This window comes from Monodelphis domestica, chromosome 1 (assembly GCF_027887165.1).
Source record: "Monodelphis domestica isolate mMonDom1 chromosome 1, mMonDom1.pri, whole genome shotgun sequence".
Classification (NCBI taxonomy): Eukaryota; Metazoa; Chordata; class Mammalia; order Didelphimorphia; family Didelphidae; genus Monodelphis; species Monodelphis domestica.
Window position 1 is genome coordinate 72535001 of NC_077227.1, and position 24400 is coordinate 72559400.

A 24400-nucleotide genomic window follows, 5' to 3' on the forward strand; every position below is an offset into this window, starting at 1 on the left:
GGTGATTTCATTCAGCTGCTCATTTTTATTTGAGTCAACCCTGTGATACAGCCCAAAAAGGTTCTGCTGTTCTAGGCTACCTTAAGAGCAACAGTGTCCCAAACAAGGACATAGTTCCTTTTTGCTATGCTGTGGTCAAACCACTTTGGAATATGAATTCCATTTTGTAATTAGGAAGGACATAGAAAAGCTGAAGTGCATCTCTAGTTGAGGGTGGCTAGAATGATGAAATGATTAGAATTTTTATTTTATCCTATAAGGAGCCTTATCCTTATATGGATAAGTTAAAGGAAAAAATGAGAGACAAATTATTTGTCTTTAAATATCTATACAGGTCTCTCTCCCTGAGCTGAGCTGGGTGTTTGTTCTCTCTGGATCTCTCCTCTCTCTCTCTCCTCTCTCTCTCTCTCTCTCTCTCTCTCTCTCTCTCTCTCTCTCTCTCGTCTCTCTCTCTCTCTCTCTCCTCTCTCTCTCTCTCTCTCTCTCTCTCTCTCTCTCTCTCTCTCTCTCTCTCTCTCTCTCTCTCTCTCTCTCTCTCTCTCTCTCTCTTCTCTCTCTCCTCCTCTCTCTCTCTCTCTCTCTCTCTCTCTCTCTCTCTCTCTCTCTCTCTCTCTCTCTCTCTCTCTCTCTCTCTCTCTCTCTCTCTCTCTCTTCCCCCCCCTTCTTCTCCCTTCCTCTCTCCCCTTCCCTTCCTCCATCCTCCTTTTCTCTCTCCCTCCTCTACTCCAGTCGGTCGAGCTTCTAGTGTTCAGCGGCAGCATCTCCTCTTCTCCTTGTTGCTGGGATGCAGTCCATCCTTTGGGGACCCTGCTGAGTGTCTGTCTGAAGAGCCAGGTCCCATTTTAGCTGTTCAATAAGAGCATCCAGGCTATTCTGAAGGTTCTTGGAACAGAATAAGGCACTTGCGAACATCATGCCCAAGTTTTACTGTGATTACTATGATTACCTTTCTCACGATTTTCCATCTGTGAGGAAGACCCACTTTATGGAAGGAAGCACAAAGAGAATGTGAGAGACTATTATCGAAAATGAATGGAAGAGCAAGCCCATAGCCTGATTGATAAAACAACTACTGCATTTCAGCAAGGAAGAATTCCTCCCAATCTTCTCTCTGCTCCTCCACTTGGAGGGCCTATGATCCCACCTCTTTACTCTAGCATGATGGGACTTCCCTCTCCTGGGATGAAGCCTGTGGGGCCGCTTCCTGGCATGAGGATGCCCATGGGAGGTCACATGCCTATGATACCTGGCCTGCAATGATGAGACTCCTTCCCCATCCCATGATGGTCCCCACTCATCCAGTGATGATCAGACAGATAAAATAAAGGAAATGCAAGGAAGCCCATTTCTCAGTTTTCACTTCTTTGTTCTATTTCACCAGAACATCATGATCCTGGGCCTCAGATGTGTTTTTTTTTCTTTTTTTCCCCTTTCCCTTTTAAAACATTGATACTCTTTTACATCACAGTCACTTTCAGTGGTCCAACCCCTTCCCTGCCCTTAATTATTTTCCTCCTCTGTGATAAATAAGCACAGTAAAGAAAAGAAGAAGCATATTGGACTTATCTAAAAATTCTCCCTTTTTCTACACCTATAGTTTTAACTCTGCAGTGGTCCCCCTTCCCCTGCCCTTCAGTATTCCCTCCCCTATGATAAATAAGCACAGTGAAGAAAAAAAATCATATTGGTCATGTCAAAAAATTCTCTCTTTCCCTTACCTATACAGGTTTAACACCTCTCTGCCAAAGGAAAAGAAAGGAAACATCCTTTACCAGTCCTCTGAAGTCACCGTTGCATAATACATTCATTGATCAGACTTTGAAGTCTATCGGTGTTGTGTTCCTTAATACTGTGGTGGTTGTGTAAATTGTTTTTTCCTGTTTCTGCTTACTTTCCCTCTACCATTAGTACATAGAAGCCTTGACATAGTTCTCTAATCCATGTTCATTTCTTACAGCACAATATCCTGTCATTGTCATATATCTCATATGTTTGATGTTTCTCAATTGGTGGGTATTGTTGGCTTGTAGTTCTTTGCTACTGTTATTGATATTTTTGTATATATGGGACCTTTCCCACTATCTTTGCCTCTCTTGGGTTATATGCCAATAGCGATATTTCTGAGTCAAAGATAGGTGTTTTAGTGACTTTTTAGAGTAATTCCAAATCATTTTTCAGAACTGTCAAATTTATAGCTCCATCATTATTGCATTAGTGTGCCTATCTTTCCACAGTCCTTCCAACACTGATCATTTTCCTCTTGTCCTCTTTCTCACAATTGTGTAAAGTGAAGCTTCAGAATTTTAATTTGCATTTCTCTTTTTAGAGAGTTGGAGCATTCTGTCATGATTGTTGATAGCTTGCCAGTTTTTGTGCCCCCCCCAACTACTGTTCCAAACATGTAAGAAGCCTTCCCACTTCCTGTCAAAGAAACAATTTTAAAAGCAAGAGTAGGGCAGAAATGCAGCTTATATTTGTATTGTGACGTATAAAAATAAAAGTATTGATTGTTTTAGCATTGAAAACAAAAAAATAAATATACATATGTGGTCCATTAGAGAGCACTGAACAACAATTCAAGTAGCCACCCTTCTAGTGTTTATGTTTGTAGGCAATTAACTTCATTTTCTGAGTCTTAGTTTCTTCATCTATGAAATGAGAGCAATATCAGCATTCACTTTTTCACAATGGTGGCAAATTAGGTGAGAAAATTAATGGTAGAGGCTATAAACTATCCAATACTATACCAAAAGTTAGTGTTAAGCAAAAAACTGACTTAAAAATAATGGTGGAAGGCAAGAAAAGAAGTCCATTAGGATAAGTTTTTCCCATGAAAAAAATAAGGAGATTAAAAATGTAGTAGTATGCCCTTGGAGACATATATAGAACTGTAAAGAACTGTAGGATTTAGAGATAGGAGTCACCTTAGAGATCATATAATTTAACCTCATTTTATAGATGAAAAAACTGAGCCAGAAAAGTTAAATGTCTTGCTTGAGATAACATAAAGAAATTAAGCATCAATGTTGAATCCAGCTCTTTCTAATACTTCTTTAGAGTATTTGGATATCTGGGTGGTGATCATAGCTTGTGACTTCTAATACCAGTATTCTAGTCTGGCCATAGCACAAAGGAGAAGCCTGGGGGGTTGTCTAGTGGAGACATTTAATTTCTAATCATGAAATAATGTTATTCTAAGGCTTCATACAATCACTACGATGCCACCCACAAACAGGGCTATCTGAAGGAACTTAACGGTGATTTTCTAATCCAATTCTTCAAAGGACATTCATTGTCCATGATGACAGTGGAAAGCACTTGTGGTCATAATCTTTTTAATTCATTTGTTTGAGTCTCTGATCATCCATTTCAAAGTCTTCTCTGTGGTTGTATCTGTTAAGGGATCAACTGCATTAGAAATACCTTTTGGAGAAGGGCCTTAAGACTGCTTTGCTCTAGTGGAGTCAACAAGTATATTTACTAAGCATCTACTATGTTCTAAGCACTGTTAAATGCTAAGCCCTGAAGACACCAAAAACTAACAAAAAGTCTCTGCTTTCACTTTCAAGAAGCTCACAGGGTTATGGGAGAGACAGCATGCAAACCATTATATATAAATAGGCCATAGATAAGACAAATTTGAAGATAATAGAGGAATGGTACTACTGTTCAGGGGGATCAGGAAAGGCTTCTTGGTGAGGATGGGTTTAGCTAAAAAGGAAGAGCTCTCCAGACATGGGAGACTGATAGTGAAATTGCATGGTTAGGAAATGGAGTGTTGTGTGAGTCCCTGCCCTCTGAAGTTTATATTCTGCTGGAGACAGACAATGTGGACTCAGACTTAAGAAGAGGAGAGCACTAGAAAGGTGAGGGACAACCGTGGAAGAGGTGGCATCTGATCTGAGAAGGTAAGGATTCTGAAAGGTAGCGGTGAGAAAAATATATTTCTGGCATGAAAGATGGCTTGGAAAAAAATGCCTGGAGGTAGAAACCACCATGTCTAAATAGAAGTTGAGTTGGCTACAAATGCATGAAGAATAACTTATGGATGGGAAACATAGGTTAGAACCAGTTTATGGAGAGTCTGAAATGCAAGCTTGGGAAATGTGTATTTTATTCTATAAGGTGCCATTGAAGGTTTGGGAACAAAAGTGACAAGCACTTTTTAGACTCCTTTAGTCTCCTTGTAATTTATATCATTTGAAATTATATTCTGTGCCCATCTTTTCTTCCATGGCTAGGGTTTTTTTTTTTTTATAATAGCATTTAAATAGACCGTGTCATAAAATGCTAAGTTTCTGCCATGTGTCACATTTATGGAGACATTTAATTTCTAATCTTCAAAATAATTATCTTCTAAGGCTTCTTTTAGTCACTCTAGTGCCACCCACAAACAGGACTATCTGAAGGACCTCAATGGTAATTTTCCAGTCCAACTCTTCAAAGGAGGCTCATTGCTCATGAGAGTGGAAAATGCTTGTGGTGGCCATAATCTTTTACAATTCACTTGTTTGAATCCCTGATTATCAATTTCAAAGTTAGTGGTTGCATCTGTTAAGGGATCAGCCACATTGGAAATATCTTGTTGGAGGAGGGCCTTAGGATAATTATTGTGCCTTAAGAAGACTATTGGAGCAACCAAGGGGAGTTAAATTACAAAGAAGAGAAACTAGAAGCAAGGAACTTGCTAAGAAAATATTACAATGTGAAGAGCCAAACAGACTGCAAAAGTAAAAAAATTGCACGTGGGAAATGTGGAGGCAGAATTTAATAAGGCTTAATTGATTGGATGCAGGGAGTTGGGCAGAGCAGAGTTGTGAACAATTCATGTGGTTAACCACTGAAAATATAAAATCTTCGAGTCTCAGAAGCCAAGGACAAGACTGTGATGTCCAGAAATCAGTTGGCATTGGCTGGAGTTCAAGAAAGAGATAAGGGCTAAGTATATAGTTTTAGGCATCATGTACATATGGATAACTGAAATATTAATAAACGAAATCATGAATCTCCAAAAAGAGAAAACCTAGTACTGAAACTTAGAGAGCATCTACATAAGAGAACATGAGATGGGTGATGATCCTGAAAAAGAAACTGAAAAGGAACAGCCAAAGAGGTAGAAGGAAAACCCAGAAAGAAGAGTGGCAGATTACGGGAATCAAAAATAACCAGGATAGGGCAACGAGATGTGGAAAGGGAGGAACACCAGTATTAAAAACTGCAGAGGAGTTTTTTAAAAAGAATGAGGATTGTTTTTAAGTTCATATGATTTCATATGAAAGAATCTTCAGAGATGCAGAAGTTTGGGAAAGTTCATGGAAAAAATCCTTAATGATTCTGTATTTACAGTTTTAAAAAGGAAGAACCTAGATATTTTCACCTTAAAAAAAAAAAACCCTTAGGTATCTAAAGGTCTTTTCTATTTAGAGCCAAAGGTAGCAAAGTAGGGGCAGGGGAAGCAGGAGAAACAAAGTTCATGAGTGCTTTACTAGCAAAGAAACAGTTATAAGACTGGAAATCAAATACTAAGGGACTAAGAAGCAATCTGGTGATGAAGTGGAGGCAATAATACACATGACAAAAATACTTTGGCAGTGAAAAAGGAGAAGAGAAAAAAGGTTTTTACTTTAAGTTTGGGGATGATATGAGCATGTTTATAGGCAATGGGGAAGTAGCCAGGAGGTGATGATTGAAGAAGACAAAGAGGGAATAAATAATCAATGGGATAGCTCCCACAGAAAACAAGAAAGGATATGACTGAAGACTCAGAGAGGTTATCCTTCATAAAGAGTCTATCATCCTTAGTAGCTAAAGGGGACCTTGAGGTACCAAATAGAGAAAACGAGGGAGCTCATCACATAAACTGCTACCCAGGCACCTATTCTTTACTTGTGTAACTGATTTTCCTGGGTATCTAAGGGCAGAAGCTTTATATTTCAGAATCATAGAATCGCAGAGTTGGAAGGGTCCTCCAAGGTCAACTCTTAACAAGAATCCCCTCTTATTTCAGTTATTCCCAGAAGCCCCAAAAATGGCCATCCAACCCTTAAGTGAGTGGAGAACCCATTATCTCCTATGACAACCCACTCCTAGGACAGCTGTTAGGAAGTTTTTCCTAATATCAACCTTAAATCTATTCTACATCAAATTTTTGTTCTAGTTTCTGTCCAGAGAGCAAGAGAAAATAATCTAAAACCCCTTCCAAACTGATCTCTTAATTCCAAGGCACTAGTAAACGTATTAGATCAAGTATAGATCCCTAGGATAGTCCTCTAGAGTCCTTCCAAAATGCATTAATCAATGTGTTTTGGGTCTTGTATATGAACCTATCTTAAATCTAACTTTATGTATCATAATTCAGGTTACATCCTTTCTTTTATCCACTAAGGTCATGTTGTCAAGTGTTTTGCTGTATTACACATAGAATATCTTAATAGTTCCCTGACTTGCCAATTTAATGATCCTAAACGGAAAGAATAGTGGAGCAAAATTCATAGCCTATTCTGTCTTGTTCCATGATGATGTCTTTGATTCCCCAAACCATTCCTTTACATCATTCTGGACTCTACCCCTTCCCAGGAACCAGGATCAAGACTCAAACACCTAGATATTACCAGTTTTTCTATATTACCCAAATGTTCTCTGACATGCTTTCTGTCCTTGGATTCTGTTCATGGATTTCTACATAGCGGTACAACTTCTTGATATGAGATGTTCCTCCCCTTCCCTTTTATCCACTCTATTATTTCTGGTCAAGATGTGTCTTTTAGGGGGCAGCTGGGTGGCTCAGTGGATTGAGAGTCAGGCCTAGAGATGGGAGGTCCTGGGTTCAAATCTGACCTCAGACACTTCCCAGCTGTGTGACCCTGGGCAAATCACTTGACCCCCATTGCCTAGCCCTTACCACTCTTCTGCCTTGGAACCAATACACAATATTGACTACAAGATGGATGGTAAGGGTTATTTAAAAAAAAAAAAAAGATGTATCTTTTAGCTGTATTCTAGTTCTGTTTCAGATCCTGTCAAATCTCGGCATTATCCTTGAGGTCATGTTGCCTTTTTGAATCACATTTAATTGCTCTCATTAGGATGTCTGTTTCAGGCACATACCATTCTGTGTGGGAAGTCTAGATTCTCTACCACATCTTCCATCCCAATTGATAATTGTCACCACCAGTCATTTTACTTTATGAGTTTGTTTATTTAACTGCTGAGCCTTGAGGACGTAGGCAGGAAGAACTTAGTGTGATAAATACTGCCATCACTCTTAGTTCTTACAGGTCTTCAAGAAGGTAGAGTTCTAATTTAGGGCATCACTTCACAAACATTTATTATTCTATTTAGTTTTCACGTGCTTCCCTAAATATACTCTATTTTCTGATGTATCTTTGTCCACATTATCCATCTTTAGGTTGAAATAGAGTAGAATATTTACATCTGTGACTTCATCAACATTCTAGAACTATTGTCTCTGAAACTGCAGAAAGGAAATTAAATCAAATTTTAGTAGTCTTGGCTGGGAATCTTTTTTGTTCCTCTTCTGCAAGGTATAAAGATTTAGCTGGTTGCCAAGCTTGGAGTTAAAACTTGGACGCCAAAACCTGGTTCAGTCCACAATGAGGTCACAGAACAAAAGCTTTCCATAACCATTTGGACCAAAAGATCTTCCAGAAGTCATCTAGGTTCTGAGAATGATTGGATGGATTTGACCCTTTGGAGATTTAATTGGAAATCTAGAGAAGTCAGGTTTGGAGAAATCAATATTTGGTGACCTTCCAAAATTCTGGAACTCTAGCTCTTTCGAAGACTTTGAGGCCTGTGAAGTAAATTATCTTATTAGAAGGATGAATTATCATAGCCTCTCTGAGACTAGAGTCACTAGCCTGGGTGGCCCCAAGTCAAATGTCCAGAAAACTTTAGGTGGGTGCTGCATCTCAGCTCTGGAGACAATAGTAAAAATAAAAATTGAAGAGGCCATTTTGCTTTTGGTTTTTCAGTGGAACTGGACTCATATTCCTCTAAATCATTGTTTTCAGATTTAAGTTCCACAGTAGAAAGACTTAAGAAGATCAAAGGGCAGGATAATGAAATTATAGCCCAGCTGTGATCCCTCTCCAGTACCAATTTAGAACAAAACAACACATATGAGGGATAGGTTAGGAATAAGAGGTACAAATGGAACTTTCATTCAATTTCACTGTCTTTGCCTAATTCAGAAATCTCAGGAGATAGGTCCTATCTAGTATAGGCTATACTCCTCATGACCCTATTGGGTAAGGCTGTTGGTAGAACACTTTGCACCAATCCCTATGAGTGCTATCTATGCATTATTCTATGACAATGAGCAATCAGAAGAGGAAATTCCATCCCTCTCCTCAATTCTTAAGCCTTTCAGACAGAATTGTCCCTGGAGAAATTGTATGGAAGGAGTCCAACCTTGAGCCCTAGGTTCGTTGTCAATATTTTCATCATATCCTATCTGGATCCAGGCAACTTCTCTGAAAGAAAAGGGGTCAGCAACTTGAGACTGGACTTCTAATATCCCTTGAAGCTACTAGACTACCCATTTACAGACCCAGGTATTTGGCAGGACTAATAGTATTCATGAAGCCTAACCTGACATTTCTCAGCCCCTTAAGGAATCAAGTGATAAGGAAAAGAAAGGCTGACAACCAGACACCTGGGCTCAAAATCACCAAGACACGTGTCCCTGTCACCCCCTGGGACTTCTCCCACAGAAAAATGGAGAAATCAATCCTCTACCACTGGGCTGAAAAAATAAAGAGCAGAAGATGGCTAGAAAAAATGAAGAAGCTAGGGCCAACAAGAAAAACCAAACTTCAGATTCAGCATTGCCATCTTTAAGGCAAAGCGCCAAGCACCAGGAGGAGGCCACATGTCTACTAAAGAGTTCCCTAGTTACCAGGAAGGTAAGTGTCCTCAGAAGTAAAATTAGAAATCCGCCAAAATGTTGCTCCAGTTGGGGCTTTATTTACATACCTCTCCTTATCTCCCTTTTACCTATACCTAAATTGGTTTTTCTTTGCTATTTTTCATCATAAACAGAGCTCAGAGGAGAGTACAGATTTAAAAAGGGTAACATAAAAAAATTTCATTCTTTCATACTGCTTCACCGAGTTTAGATCAGTCTAGGGCTCCAAAATTGAGTCAGAAACATGACTTCCAATGGCTTATACATTGGCCATGAACCACTAGGGGAATGACAATACACACTTAGGAGAGCTCAAGCACTCCAGTCAGACTTGCCTTCAAGGATCAAAAAGTACCAAATCTTCCACTCTGCTGAGTTTTTTTTCCCTGCATATAGAAGGAAATCTGTGTGGTGTAGTGGAAAGAGGTCTAGATTTGAAATCAGCAGATCTGAGTTTCAATTCTGACTGCCACTTATGGCTCATGTTTGGGCAAGCCAGTTGCCATCAGGTTAGGATGATGGATAAAGCTAAAGACTCTACATGGATTAGAACTGACCATGAAAAGCCTGGGAAGTCATTTAGTCAAATCTCATCATTTTATAGATGAAAAAACCAAGGTCCAGGCTCACTGAACAACTTACCCAGGATTCTCATCTATAAAATGATGAGGTTGGATTAGAAGACTTTAAGATCCTTCCTAGCTATAAATTCTGTTATTCTAACTTTCCATAGTCAGTTCTACTCTCTAGCATTAAAGGATCCAAAAGTATTAGGTTATACCAGAATTTCCATTGATAAAGAGTTGAATTAGAGTTGCAATAATGCATAGAGGGCTGGACCTGGAATCATAACTTGGTGCCAAATCCTGCCCCCAAGCTTCCTAGTATATGACCTGAGGCAAATCACTTCAACCATCTCAGAAGGGATATATTTGTATAAGGAAAACAAGGGTGATGAGGATGGTAGAGTTCAACTAGTGTTTGAAGTAGAAAACAAAATGAACCAGAATGGGTCTCCTTACCCTTCATGATATACTTTTGACCCAAGCATGCCCATAAGTAAATTCATAGTGGAGGGGACACCTGACTTCATTGTACTGACTCTTCTCCTTCTGTGCTTTTCTAGGGAATGGAGGATGGGGTGGTGTAAGGAATAGAAATAACAGGATAGGGATTTATAAAGTGCTTATGTTCCAGGCTCTATTCTAAGTGCTTTTTACAAATATCTCAGGGGATTCTCACAACCACCCTGGAAGGGAGGAAATGCTATTATCATCTTCATCTTATAGTGGAGGAAATTGACACAGATGGAAATCAAGGGGACTTGCCCCAAAGTCACCAAACTTAAATGTCTGAGGCCAGCTTTGAACTCAGGTCTTCTGGACTCCAAGTCTTTGCTGACTCAAGCACTAGCCACTGAGCCAATAGCTGCCTTCTGTCACATACTTTCCCCAATTAGATTAATTTATCCCATGTGGCATCCCTTGGAAGTCTACCCTATCCAGCACTGATACAGAATTCAGTTACCTTCCTTCTTCTTCTTTCCTCTCACACTCATACATAAAACCTTCCAGTTTTCCTATGAGATCTTAGTTCCGTCCATACTAACTACTGGGAAAAGAAAATATCAGTTCACTTGTTAGTTCCTACTAAGTTCCAGGTGCTAGGGATATAAAGACAAATTAAATAATACCTCACCAAAAGGATCCCATATTGCATTATAGAGGATACAATATTACATAGATTAGTCAATTTAAAATAATTGGGGGGAATAAGGAGAACACTACAACTGGGAGAAGAGAGGAGCAAGGGAGGAAGCCTCTAGCTGTCCACATTGAAATCAAGTGATCAGATTTGGAGAGAGATCTTTACTTAGTGGTCACCCCTTCCCCCTAAGCTCACTTGAGGAGCAAATAAATCGGGACTAAATATTTTCAAATTACATTTCCTGTATGTCTGTACTTCATCATGGAGAAAAGTAAACTTAGAAGCAGAACTTTTGCAATTTTTCCTCTAAAAAGTATTTTAAGATATTTGTAAAATCCAAAAACTCTCTAACCTTCTCAGAAATATCCAGATTCAGTGAACTGCTAGAAGGTGACCAATGTCAGTCAGACATGCTTGCCCATTATCGACCCTGAAAGTTTGCTTGTCCTTTAAAGAAAAAAAATGTAATGTGAAATTCTTTCCAGTAGTGCCACTGTGTTTTGTCTCCAAATAAAGAAGCTTATTGTAGTTTGTAGCAGAAAAAATCTAAACAAAAATTATACAGCTTATTAGAGTGTGGGAATAGGGAATCTAAATTTTAAATAAAATTATTTAAATATATATATATATTTTTTTTTTAAAAAGACAAAGTCATCTCCACCCCTGTTGTTGTTTGTCTTTTATTTTTGAAGAGGACCAATGGCATCACATTAGATAAAGGGAGGCAGAATTGTACAAAGTCATCAGCCTCATTCTCTTCCAGAGTTGGTGAAGTCCAGTGGCACAACACAAGGCAAGATGACTAGTGGTGGCCTTGGATGCAGTACGTGACCTTAGTGTCTTTGGTGTTCAATGTCTGACCAAGCTCCAAGTTCTCCATAGTACCTGCTTCATCTGCCCTCGTGGCTGTTGGAACAAAACATTCCCATCCACGAAGGAAAATCTTCACCTACTTAGGGTGGACACCCCCACCTAACTCACTGACAGGTTTGAAGCCCATCTTTAGTTCATCTGCTGAGAAGGTTTTCCCCGGAGTGTGACCATTGTACATGCTACAGCTTCTTGGAGCCATAGGTGAGAATTAGCTGGCAGGTAGACAGCTCCATCTCTGATGAGACATGGAGGAGTTTAGTGGAAATATAAGAGGAAAAGTTTGTTTAAAAACAGACTTCTGAGGGCAGCTGGGTAGCTCAGTGAATTGAGAGCCAGTCCTAGAGACGGGAGGTCCTAGGTTCAAATCTTGCCTCAGACACTTCCCAGCTGTGTGACCCTGGGCAAGTCACTTGACCCCCATTGCCTAGCCCTTACCACTCTTCTGCCTTGGAGCCAATACACAGTATTGACTCCAAAAGGGAAGGTAAAGGTTTAAAAAAAAACAGACTTCTATCTTGTAGAATCATACTTTAGAATGAAAGTTGGAAGGGACTTGAAAATGATATAGAAATGTGTGCCAAAGCAAGAATTCTCTTCATCAAATCCTTGCTAGTGTTCATCTAACTACTGATTAAAGGTCTTCTTTAAAGGGAGGGACTTAGAACTTTCTTCCTTTTTGCTCCCCAAAGAGTTCACTTTATTTTTGGACATTCCTTTAATCAAGTAAAAAACTACCACATGAAATTTTCCATTTCTTCCCTCTAGGGTAGTCTAATCTATCTTTCATTTGGCAGTTATCCTTCAGCTACTAGGAGAGGACTAACATTGAACTCCCCAAATTTTCTCTTTCTTCTCTAAACATCTCTACCTCCTTCAAATGGTCCTAGATTAGCATGGTTTTGAATCATCATCTTCTTCTTCTTCTTCTTCTTCTTCTTCTTCTTCTTCTTCTTCTTCTTCTTCTTCTTCTTCTTCTTCTTCTTCTTCTTCTTCTTCTTCTTCTTCTTCTTCTTCTTCTTCTCCTCCTTCTTCTTCCTCTTCTTTCTCTTTCTCTCCATGCCTTTCACCACAACTCTTATATATGATATAATGTATGCAAATGAAGTATTTATAAATGTTAAAGTGCAAGATAAATGATCATTGTTTTAGAGATGTCTCCAAGACAGATCCATCAATCAACCATTTTCATTTCTGGTTATTTTACTAATTCTCAATCCTCCTAAGTACTGTCAGAGACCTTCTAACTCTCCATTTTATCCACAGTTTTCTTGTGATACTTTAATCAGGGCAAAAGAGCAAATGAAGGCATGCCTTGTTCTTTTTTTAATATTTTATTTTTTCCCAATTATATGTAATAACAATTTTTAACATTCATTTTTTAAAATTGAGTTCCAAATTATCTCCCTCCTTCCCATCTTCTCCCCCCACTTCCTTCAATCCTTCCTATCTCCCTGAGACAGTAAGCAACCTGATATAAATTTTAAACGTGCATGACTTGTTATTAATGAATTATTTTTTCTGACTTATAACGTTCACAGCTTCCCTTTCTAAACGTTCATCAACTCTACCTTTAATAGTGAGTTTTTAGAATTTTGCCATTGATTTTTGCCCTTTGAAGACAAGCTTATTGACCTACAATTTGAAGAATCCACCTTCCCCAAGATAAAAGAAGAAAAGAAAATTAATATTCCTGCTGCCCCATGGGAGATAATTATGATATTCTTATTAATAATAACCAATAAGAGATAACAGTGAAGAAAGAGACAGTCTCAAATTCAGAAGATCTTCAAAGAAAAAATAAAGTGTTTTAAAGGAAAATAATAATAACAACCAATAAACAGTTATTAGCATCCAGTGCCAGACACTGTGCTAAGTGCTAGAGCTACTGCTGCCTTACATACCAACATGGCATTTTGCAGGAGCCCAGGGCATCCACACATACATTATCTCACTAGCTTCCCAAGTATGACCATCGATATTTGGGAGATGGAGAAACTATGGCTCAGAGAGCTTGTGACTTGTCTGAGGTCCCACAGCTAGTACCAGAGCCTTCATTAGTGACTGATGTTGATAGAAGATGTTTGCTGAGGTTGTTGGCTCCAGGTCATAGATAAACCAAATTTAGCAATATATGGGTCAGAAACACAATTCTCTTCTTTTGCGGGGATACTGGGGCAAAGCAGTATAGGATGACCAGATGATTTTATTCTCTTCTGGGTCTGCTGTTGGCAGTTAGGGCCAGTTGCCTAACCCATTGAGCCCGCCCTAAGTGTCTCCTCTGTACAATGGGAGCTGGACCAGATGTTCTCTCTTCTCCCTTCCAGCTCTGGTATCTTGATTCCAGCCCTAAGATTCTAAGATTCTGTTTGTCCCCTTCTCTTAGGCTCCTTTACCCAGTAGGTGGCAGACGAGACCAGTGAATTCTTCTAAAGACTTAAGCTATTCTTTTTTGGAGGAATTTGCTAGGAGTCTTGTCAGTGAAAGAAGAAGTCCCACCCTCTCCAGTCACAATTGCCTCTGCCCATGGGAGGATTATCATGAATTCTGAATGAATAGAATTCTACAGAAAATATAAACAAAACTTGATAATGCTGTGGCCATTAGAGCACAGATGGGGGCCTGGAAGGGACCTTAAAAACTCTGGAATTCAAACTCTCTGCTTTGCAGATGAGAAAACTGATAGCCGGAGAGTTTAAGTTCCAGGGCATATAATTTTAAAAAATAGTATCTATGGCAGTCTTCGAACCCACATCTTCCAGAATTCAAATCCATTATTACTAACCTATGCTGTTTCTGTTTCTTTTTTTTCTTCTAAAGAATGGAAATCAATTGAAAAGATGATTAAGATTTCAGTGTAGCCTGTGTGACCCTAGACAAGTCACTTGACCCCCATTGCCTAGCCCTTACCACTCTTCTGCCTTAGAGCTAATACACAGTATTGACTCTAAGACAGAAGGTAAGGGTTAAAAAAAAAAAAGATTTCAGTGTAGCTTAAGGAGAATCCTTTCTGATGAAAAAGAGAAAAGGTTAGTCCATAGAGCATTGTACTTAGTGTCAGGAAGAACTAGATTCCAATTTTGATTCAGATATTCATTATCTGTGTCATGTAAACAGTAGATATTATGATTTAAAGTCTTCATTAGAGATATAATTAGATCCTAAAAAATCTCTCAACATCAGTTTCCCCACTTGTAAAATGTGTGCAATAGAAAGGAACCTCATAAGGTTGATATGAAGATCAACTGAGATGATGTAGATGAAGCACTTTGCTTGCTATTTATGTAAAGGTGAGCTGCCATTTTTAATAACTTGTAGATATCTGCCCATATATTTATATTTGGGGAATAACTAAAAATATGAGCCCTCTGTAGATACAGAGGCTAGAATGAACTCTAAACAACAAAGGCTTTGGAGTCAGAAGACCCAAATTATGATCCCTGATTCACCTTGGACCAGTCTGGATCATAGGACCGGCAACTGAGAGTTGAAAGGGATCATGAAGTTTATTTGCCTTCATTGGGCAGACAAGGAAATTTTCAAATAGAGAAGTCAGTTGATTTCTCATAGCATGAAATAGGATGTGACTGACCTGAGACTGAAACTCAATTCCTCTGACATCAAGTTCAGCCTGCTTACCACCATACCACGGTTGGTTTGTTTTTTCCCCCAAAAGAAGTCCTATGTCAGAAATTAAAAAAAAATGATGTAGATTTTCTGAACAGAGAAGTGGCTGGGGAAGAATGAGTGCATTCTGATAAAATGAAAAGAGAAATTCAGTTTGCGAAGAAAAATAGTGTTTGTATCTATAAAACTTCTTGGTTGAGTCTTAAAAAAAATACAATGATCTTTTACCCTAAAATCACTGTCAATAATGTGCCTGGAGAAATGAGAATCTGAAAGATGGCTAAGCCCTTTTGTTTTGGTATTAAAAAGAAGGGGGGGGGGAGCACAGACTGCAAAGACCAGAAAAAGAGGCCCCTGGTCAGTTCAGTATTGTTTTTATTCATCCAGAGAATGCTGGTGGGAAATAATAATTTTCTGGGCTTTTTCTTAGGTTTTGCTTTTCCAACTCTCTACTAATAGTCAAGTAGACATTGAGAATATGCAGAATGATTCTAGGAGGAAAGTATGATATGAATATGGAATGTTAATCCTAAAGGTCTTAATTAGTGTTCAAATGAGATCCTTAAAAATTATTTAACAACTGAAATAGGGATCTGGCAGAGTAGAAAGGGTGTGTATAGATGGATGAGGGAATGGGAGGTGTAAATGAATTACTATTAGATGGTTAGCACAGGAAGGGACTGTTAGAGGTCTTATTTTACAAAATAAGCAACTAAGGTCCCAAGAGGGTGATTTCTAGGTCACAACACTGGGAAGTGGCAAAGCAATGATTTGAACCATTCCTCCTGGGTCCCAGCCCAGCTATTTGTCCTGAATTGTAAATTCCTTGAAAGTAAGGACCATCGTTTTCCTTCCATTCCTAAATCCCAGGGACTAGAACAGTGTAATGTACAACATAGTTGGCAGAGAAATCTTTATAGAATTGGGTTCAGACATTCCACTCCATTCTCTTGAGTACAGTTCTCTAACTGTCCCCTTTTCAATTCTTTGTCATGTAACAGCAAACTTGCTGGGGTGACGAGGAATTTGCTTAACAAATTTTAGAAAATGTATGTAAAGAGACTGACTGGCTTGGCTATTTTTGCTGCTCTGTTATTTCCCTTCTTTCTCATGTGTGGGCAGATGGTATCCAGTCCTGCCACCAATATACCCAGCATGCTAGCTGTCTGAATTTAGTGTCGATGGTCAGTATTTGATATCATTGGATGCTCTAGCCATCTCTTTCCACGAAGAGCTTGCTAGGAACCCTAAAGAAACACCAAAGAGGAGACTAGGAAAAACAACAACAGGATGTCGCTCTCATCTTTCCCCACTTTGTTGCCTCTGTTTTACAAATGAAGAAATTAATGCTGAAACAGGTGATGTGGTTTGTCCAAAGCTATTGCTAGGAAGTGGCAAAGCCCAGTCCAAATCTATGTCCTCGTATCTAGTCCCAAGATGGCTTAGTTAATTAAGAAAAGACCTCACTAAGATGAGTGTCTTCGATTTTCCCACTGTCTTGAATTTCGTCTGATTTGTTTGTTCTGTCATTCTCCACTTTATTTACTAACTTGTGGAGTTCTCTCAAATATTGGATATGTCAGTCATGATTAAAGAAGAATTCCTTCGATTTCACTTGAAAGTACTCCTTTCTCTTTTCTGAATTTGTTCCTCAACTCCATTCAGAAACTGTGAAGATTGGTTTTTCTGTCCTATTGAGATATTTGGCAACTCCCACCTTGGTTTTGATATAACATAGGAAGAAGGGTAATGGATGTTTAGACTGGACATGTCAAACCCTAGCTCCTGGGTCTCAAAATACCAATCAACAATTTCAACTCTAAGCCTAATGATTGTAATACTGGGATGGCCCATGGTCAAGGAAGTCCTGGGAGCTAGGGGCTCACCAAATAGGCAATAAGAGCTCAGAAGAGTGAGTTGGCAAAGGAAGATTGGCATGGGAAGTTGGACTCCATAGTTACTGTTTCAGAGGGAAAATGGAAGAGATCTACTGTCCTCTCTCATGGAAAAAATCCAGTAGTATGATGTAGATGTGTGGATCCCAAATTAAAATTGAAGTAACAAAATAAACATTGATAAGATGGAGAATGTCTAGGAGAGGGGAAACCAGGTTGGTGAAGATCCTTGAGCTTGTGTTATATAAGAATAGGTTGAAGATCCTGGGGATGTTTAGCCTAGAGAAGAGGACACTTACGTCAACATCATTAACATCTGTTTATTAAGAGCCTATTATATGTCTGGAACTATTGTAGGTGTTAGAGACACAAAAAGAAAAAAAGTGTACTCAGGTAGCATACAATTGATTGTTGGAAATACACTGTACACACATAAGTAGACTAAAGTATAAAAAAGCCATTACTCAATCATTTTAGGGTGGGAAGCATTAACAATTGAAGGGATCGGGAAAAGCCTCATTTAGGAGATATCAATTGAGCTGAATTTTGAGGGAAGTTAGGAATTGTAAGAGAGGGACGTGAGGAGGTGGAACATTCCAAGTGTAGTATGCAAAGGCAAGGAGAATGGAATTGGTTATTAAAAATTGTATCAATGTAATCTGTAAAAAATTATAACAGATAAAAAGAATAAAAATGGAATATTGTGAATAATGAATAATAAGGTCAATCTGAATGCAGTTTAGTGGATTAATGGAAGTAATGTATGATGAGGTCAGGTCATAGAAGGCTGTCTTCAAATATGTGAAGGGCTATAAAGTGGTAGGATTAGATTTTCATTTTGCTTCAAGGTCTACCCTCTTGTGTCAGATGGGCAGTAATTGTAGAGGTAAATTAGCCCTAATGTCAGGGGGGGAAATCGTAGTATCTTGGGTTGTATAGTGGATAGAGCTCTGGTCTTGGGTGTCCAAAGGACCCAAGTTCAAGTCCTACCTCAAATATATGCTGTGATCTTGACTTAGTTTCTCTCTGACTCAACTTCCTCATTTATAAATTGAGTAAGTTGGATTCCATGGTCATCAAGGTCCCTTAGCAACTCTTGACTCATGAGCCCTCAGAAGTGGAATAGGTTGGAAGACCTCCTTATCAGAGGTCTTCAAGTAAAGACTAGATGGCCACTTGCCAAGTAAGATGTAAAGGGTGCTGTGACAGATTAGATGGTTTTTAAGAGTCTTATTCCAGTCTCTAACCCCTTCATAATAAAGGTGTTACTTAGGTCAAGGTCAATGGGAGTGAAAATCCTAAGACATTTCAGTATTTTGTGGAAATTTGATCTCTGATAATATTCTATAAATGAAGGTACCTTAAATCATCCTTACCTACCAACACCTTCAAATGACCTTTTCTGATTACCCCAATTGGAATGTCTCTCAATAACTGCATGTTTCTTTTAGAATATGACTCATAACTTAACAATCTCTGAGCATGTTGTAATTCTTTGGAAAATATAAACCCCTTGAGGACCAGGACTGCACCATTGTAAATTTGTATCCCCAGTGCCTGGCATATAGTTGCTACTCAATAAGCGCTAATTCATCTCTTGATAGCTCCTCCATGAAAGATGTTAACTAGGCTGATGTACTAAGTAGGAATCACTGGTTTCTGAAACACTCATTTCACACACATAAATCAACCTGGCCTCTTGCTCTTATATTCTCATCTACATGCCAATGTAGTTTGAAGCTTGCGATTTACCATCAAGTAGTCCTTCTTAAATTATTTCATCTCAAATTAACTCAACACATTTATTAAACACTACTTTCAAGGCAAAAGGCCAGGGCAATGAGGGGTGATGATGATTCCTACCCTTAAGGAGCATATCCTTTTCATTCCTTGGTTGGGGGGATGCTATATGCATAAATATAATACAAGGTAGTATGTGATGAGGTAAAGTAGAATGTCTGACCATTTTTCCCTCTAGGAAGTTTTGAGGGGACAGGAAACTTTCAATTGGGAAAATCAGGAAAAGGTTCACTGAGCAAGTAGACCCTGAACAGAGCCCTGAATGAAAAGAAGGCTCCCAAGTGAAATTGATGTATTCCAAGAAAGGGGGTGACTACAGATTAGAGATGACATGTCAGGTTTGAGGAACCAGCAAGTAGGTCCATTTGGAACAAAGAGAACAAATGAGAGCAATCCATTATAAGGCTTAGAAATGTACTTGAGTCAGATTGTACCAAAATATGGTGTGCATGGTTCCTTGGCACCAAGTGTGAGAGCTGGGTGGCAGATGGACACCAAAGGAAGAAAGGAGCTCTGAAAAGGACTTGCTTTCACACCATAGGTACTAATCTTCCCTGAACACTCTCAATAGGTGGGCTAAACCAGAATGAAGGTAACCAATGGGCATGTGAAGACTTCCCCTAACAGGAGGGATGGATGAGAACAATTTGTTCCAATGGCCATAAAAGGTGGTAGAAGCAGGGGCTACGGAATGCTTAGAAACTGGTTAGACATCAAAGAAGCCAAGGTTATACACTACATTCCAAACCATCACGACTCATCCTGACTTTTGTCTTGCCTCAACTTGGATAACTCTGGAAGAGACAGTGAGGCTGATGACTTTGTGCAACTCTGCCTCACTTAAATCCAATATATATGTGTTAAAAGACATCACCAGAGATGCCACTTCGGTCCTCTTTTGAGTATTAAAAACAACCAACCAGCCCAAAGTAAGGACTTTGTTCTTTATTATTGAGACAAAGAACCAATACAGGTTTTTTCATTTATTTTGTTTCTAACAGGAAAGTTGGCAGCAGGGTGAAGAATGAAACACCTGATAGGGTTTAGCAATTTTGATGCCTACTAAAATATAAATACCCAAAATGGGAGGTGGGGGAGGTCATCATAATAAGCCTTATGAATCTTTTATATATCATTGTGAAAGAGCTCATTGAAAACTTCCCTGGGGACATGTGTAGATGGACATCAAAGAAAGATTGCAGCCCAAGAGAAGAAGAAAGCTCTGAGCTCCTTTCACAATCAGAACCGTTTCTGGGATACTGCCAGTGCTGACTTTCAAGCAACATGGGGCTTCCTCCATGCCCAACTCTACCACCATTACCCCAAGTGAACTCTTAGGAAAACTTATGCAAAGAACTAGTATAAGTCCCAAGGAGAGAGGAAAACATGGCTTGGAATCAAGGGCATTTCCGTATTTTTGGCACAGCTTAGAAGAAAGTGGTTTTACCTTTCCATTTCTCAGATTCTCATGGTTTAAGATGAAACTAATAAAATCTACCTTTGACCAGTTGCTTAGAAGAAGGTTCTTGATTTCCTTAGAAGACATTCTCTTATTAGAAAGGAATTGCTACAATCAAAATCAACACATCGATGGTGGAGTAGGAAGTCTAAACTTTGGGACCTCAAGTCGTTATTTTACTTTATCTTAGGGAAGGGCATCCTCATACAGACATCCATGATCCCTTTTGACTAGAGCCATGTTGGTAAACCTATGGCACATGTGCCAGAGCACGCCAGAAGGGGCTGCACCCTTCCTCTTCTCCATGCTCATCTGAGGACATTTCTCACATCATCCACCCCTCTGTCCAGCAGCCTAATGGGAACACTTCCTCTTTCCCTTGTCTAGGGTAAGACAGGGGGTTCACATGTGGCATGAGGGTTACAGTTTGGGCACAGTCTCTAAAAGGTTCACTATCACTAGACTAGAGTGACTAGTAAAAACTGATATAGCATCTCCTTCCCTTGCAAGAAGAAACTGAAAATAAATTAATCTAAAATGATTCCTGTTTCTCCATTCCTTCCTTTTTGCAAGTAATGTCTGCCTGCCAGGAGAGAAAGAACAGACAACCTACAGTGTTGTTCTTCCAGAGGAAAACTACTAAACTTTTCACATTTAAACTATAGATTCCAGGTAAGGAATCCTTCAAGGCAGATATTTGTGCTTTTTTATCCTCACATACATTTTTCAGAATTTAGAGCCAAGAGGAAGGTAAAAAGCTACATAGCTTTGGGGAATTTACTACAGGAGAGAGAACTGAGGTCAGAACTCACTCCAGGGCCTGCGGAACAAGGGATTATATATACTCCAAGCAAAGGCCACCTGCTTAAGACATAACTTTGGCTCATTAAACATTAAACCCCCAAAGTTCAGAGAAGTGTGAGTGTGAGAGGTGAGGGGAATGATTTTTCAGTAAAAGGCAGTGAAAGACTTTGTGCTTCTAAATCTAAAACCCTTTACCTACAGTCTACTGATCCCCAAAGTGGGGCCATGGATAAATAGATTTCAGGACATTTTTGAACTTGGATGGGGAAAAATGATCGTCACTTCCCCAAACCTCATACTGAAATTTAATAATTCTTCAATTATACATTTTAAAATTCTATTCTAAGGAGACCTTCATAGGCTTCAGCAGAGTGACAGAGGTCCTTCACACACACACACACACACACACACGTTAAAAACTTTGCCCCAATCTTTTACAAAAATGAATAATAGGGAAATTGGTTTGAGTGACATATATATATATGTATATATATATATGTATATATATATATATAGAGAGAGAGAGATAGATAGATATTTGTAACCAAGTGGAATTGCTTGTCAATTCCAGGAAATGGGGAGGGATGATGTGAGGGAGAAAACATGAATCATGGAATCCTGGAAAAAAATTTAAAAATAAATTATTTAATAGAAAAAAACAAAAAACTCTGCCTCAAGGACATCTCAATCATCTGTCTCTGGAGTCGGTGTCACTTGCTGTCACCATGTCACCCAATGTAAAGAATGTTAGGTAGGCTGGCAGCCAACCCTCATACCTAGTCTTCAAACATTTGCCATTTTGTTTTATTTGTAAAGGATAAGGAACCATCAGGCACTGAGAGAGGAGATCTGGGCAAGAAGCCAAATGTGGTAGTTGTACATCCAAGCCTGCTAAATTTTTTTTTAAGTTTGATTTTGGCAAAAACACATCAAAAATGACCCCAAAGAGTTAGAAGAAAGGACCCCAGCATTGAAACGTTTTTAAAGCAAATTTAATAAAGAATGCAAAATATCCACGTCCCACTTCATTCATTACAGGAAGCGTGTGTAACCATGACTGAGAAGTTGAACAGACTGCCTTCCTGGCTGCCGGGGGAATGCAATCAGAAACTTTCCCTTTGGACATCCTTCAGGCCACTGTGTAGAACCCTGGTCTCCAGCCTGGTAAAGGTGCAGTAGAACAAGTTCCAAACTTGCTTGCAGTCATTATCGTGGAATAGGATGGTCCCTGGGACCCAAAGGGGGTCTGGAGATCCTCACCACCCCACCCCCTTAGGATATAGTAATATTTACCTCTAACTTTCACGCACAGTCTTCAGCGGTCCTTTAATTTCCCTGATAGCCCTGCTACGATATATAGCATTACAGAAACCAGGACAATGACAGCAAGGGATTATGGGGTTCCTTCAGTATTACTCATGATGCATGAGTGGACAATCAAATACTTAGGACAGCGGCTCTGCAGGAACAAGACACCAGATCAAACAAAATGCAGAATTAAAACTGGATTTTTTTTAAAGTTGGCTTTTACTTTGGAACCTTGGTGCCTCTTGACCCAAGAGTTAAGGTGCCCAGAGTGGAAAAGAACTCTTCCATTTCCTTCTGTAGAAGCTGATTTCTTTTCTCTGCATCTTCACGTGCCCGCTCTGAGTTTCTCAATCTTATTTCCAGCATCGTGAATTTCTTCCTCTCTTGGTCTAAGTCTTCTTCCAACCGTGCCATCTGTTTCTTTAAGCCGGAACTGGCTTCCTCAATTCTTAAAACCAAGAGAAGAGATAATACTTTAGTCTTTGGTGACCCCACATACTGGAAAAGAGTAATGTGGCAGTTTTGAATCCCTGACTAGACCTGTTTTATATGCGTTAGGGCTTGCCCATTGAAAAAGACTTTAGTGATATTAATGGGTGGATCAAGCTCTGCCACTAACCCACTGATACGCCATGATTTTCTTGAGGCACGTTAGACCTTTGGTTACAGACCCCAGCATTGTCACTATTTGTTTACAAGACTTATTTCCAATCTACTTCTTTTTTGTAACTTCCAACAATGCCTTACAATCTACTAGGTGCTTAGGAGATGCTGTCTATGGAATCTTGAAGTTTCCCTCTGTATTTTAAGTCTATTTAAAAAGCCTTCAAGTCTATCTGAATACTGTTCGTGGATGCCATATTGTATGAAAGGGAAGAAGTTTAGCAGATCTTCCCGAGGAGGGAAATCTTAGCCATCTTCTTGGCCTTTCTGACAGAGTGAAGGCAGCATCCATCATGGATTTTGGGGTGTCCAAGAGGAACTCTCATTTATACCTTCATTTTTTTAAGAGTTGCCAAAGTGCTTTCTTCACGATCGTGCTGTGAGACAGGCAGTGCAAATACTGAATCACTGAATTTGAGATTTGGAGGGGACTGATAGACAAGAGGAACCCCCAGAGTTATTCTCCAGCGTCTGCCTGGAAACCTTTCAGGAGGGGGAAACCCACCCCCTCTTATGATGTTGCTCACCTTCCACTTCTGGGCAGCTCTAGTTGTTGAGAAGCTTTTCCCAACATCAAACTTCCATTGTTCTCTTTATAACTTTCATTTATTACTCTTAACTCTGTAGGGCAAAAAGAACAAATCTAACCCCTCCCTTTGACAGCCTTCAAATACTTGAAGTTCACTGTTGGGGCAGCTAGTTGGACACTTTCTAGTTGTGTGACCCTAGACAAGTCACTTAATCCCAACTGCCTAGCCCTTGCTGCTCTTCTGCCTTGGGACCAATATTTAATATTGATTCTAAGACAAAATGCAAAGGTTAAAAAAATCAAGATCATTGTCATGACCCACCCAAGGCTTCTTTTCTTCAGGTTTAACCTGCCATGTTTTTAACTTGATCCTTATAGGTCATCAAGTTAAGGTCCTTCCACATCCTGGTGGTCCCTCCTCTGGGCATTCCCCAGCTTAAGCTTTTCTTTAAACTAGGATGCCAAAACTGCATGCAATGCTCTGCATGAAGACTTAAAAGGGCAGGTATAAGGGGAGCATCATCTGGAAGTCATGTCTCTTTTAACTCAAGTTCAAGATCCCATTAGTTTTTTGCTGCCACAACCCACTGCTGATTGTTATTGAAATTGCAGTCTACTAAAACCCCCAGATCATTTTCAGATCATTGCCCAATGCTTGGCACAGTGCTTGGCACACTTGTTGACTTGATTTGGTCAAATGATGTCCACCCATCCTTTCCCCATCTTATACTTGCGAAATTAATATTCTGGTATCCAAATACAAGACTTTACATTTATATTTGCTGAATTTCATCTAAGTAGATTTTGTC

At 39.3% G+C, this 24400-nt stretch overlaps 1 protein-coding gene, 1 long non-coding RNA gene and 1 pseudogene across 2 annotated transcripts in view; 2 read left to right on the top strand and 1 right to left on the bottom strand.

The window, feature by feature from the left end:
- The first annotated feature begins 462 nt into the window (after nucleotides 1–462).
- Nucleotides 463–2537, top strand: LOC130454743 (U1 small nuclear ribonucleoprotein C-like; annotated as a pseudogene).
- A 4901-nt stretch (nucleotides 2538–7438) lies between these two features.
- Nucleotides 7439–22610, top strand: LOC130454750 (uncharacterized). The gene is made up of 3 exons (XR_008912565.1): nucleotides 7439–8927; nucleotides 20861–20959; nucleotides 22130–22610. It is a non-coding gene; the product is annotated as an uncharacterized LOC130454750 (long non-coding RNA).
- The window catches only part of ARHGAP22 (Rho GTPase activating protein 22), a 374146-nt gene continuing 371807 nt past the window's right edge, over nucleotides 22062–24400 (bottom strand). The window contains exon 10 of the mRNA XM_056800688.1: nucleotides 22062–22847. Coding sequence (XP_056656666.1) covers nucleotides 22619–22847 — 229 coding nt within the window. The 3' untranslated portion in view covers nucleotides 22062–22618. The remainder of the gene's footprint in view (nucleotides 22848–24400) is intronic.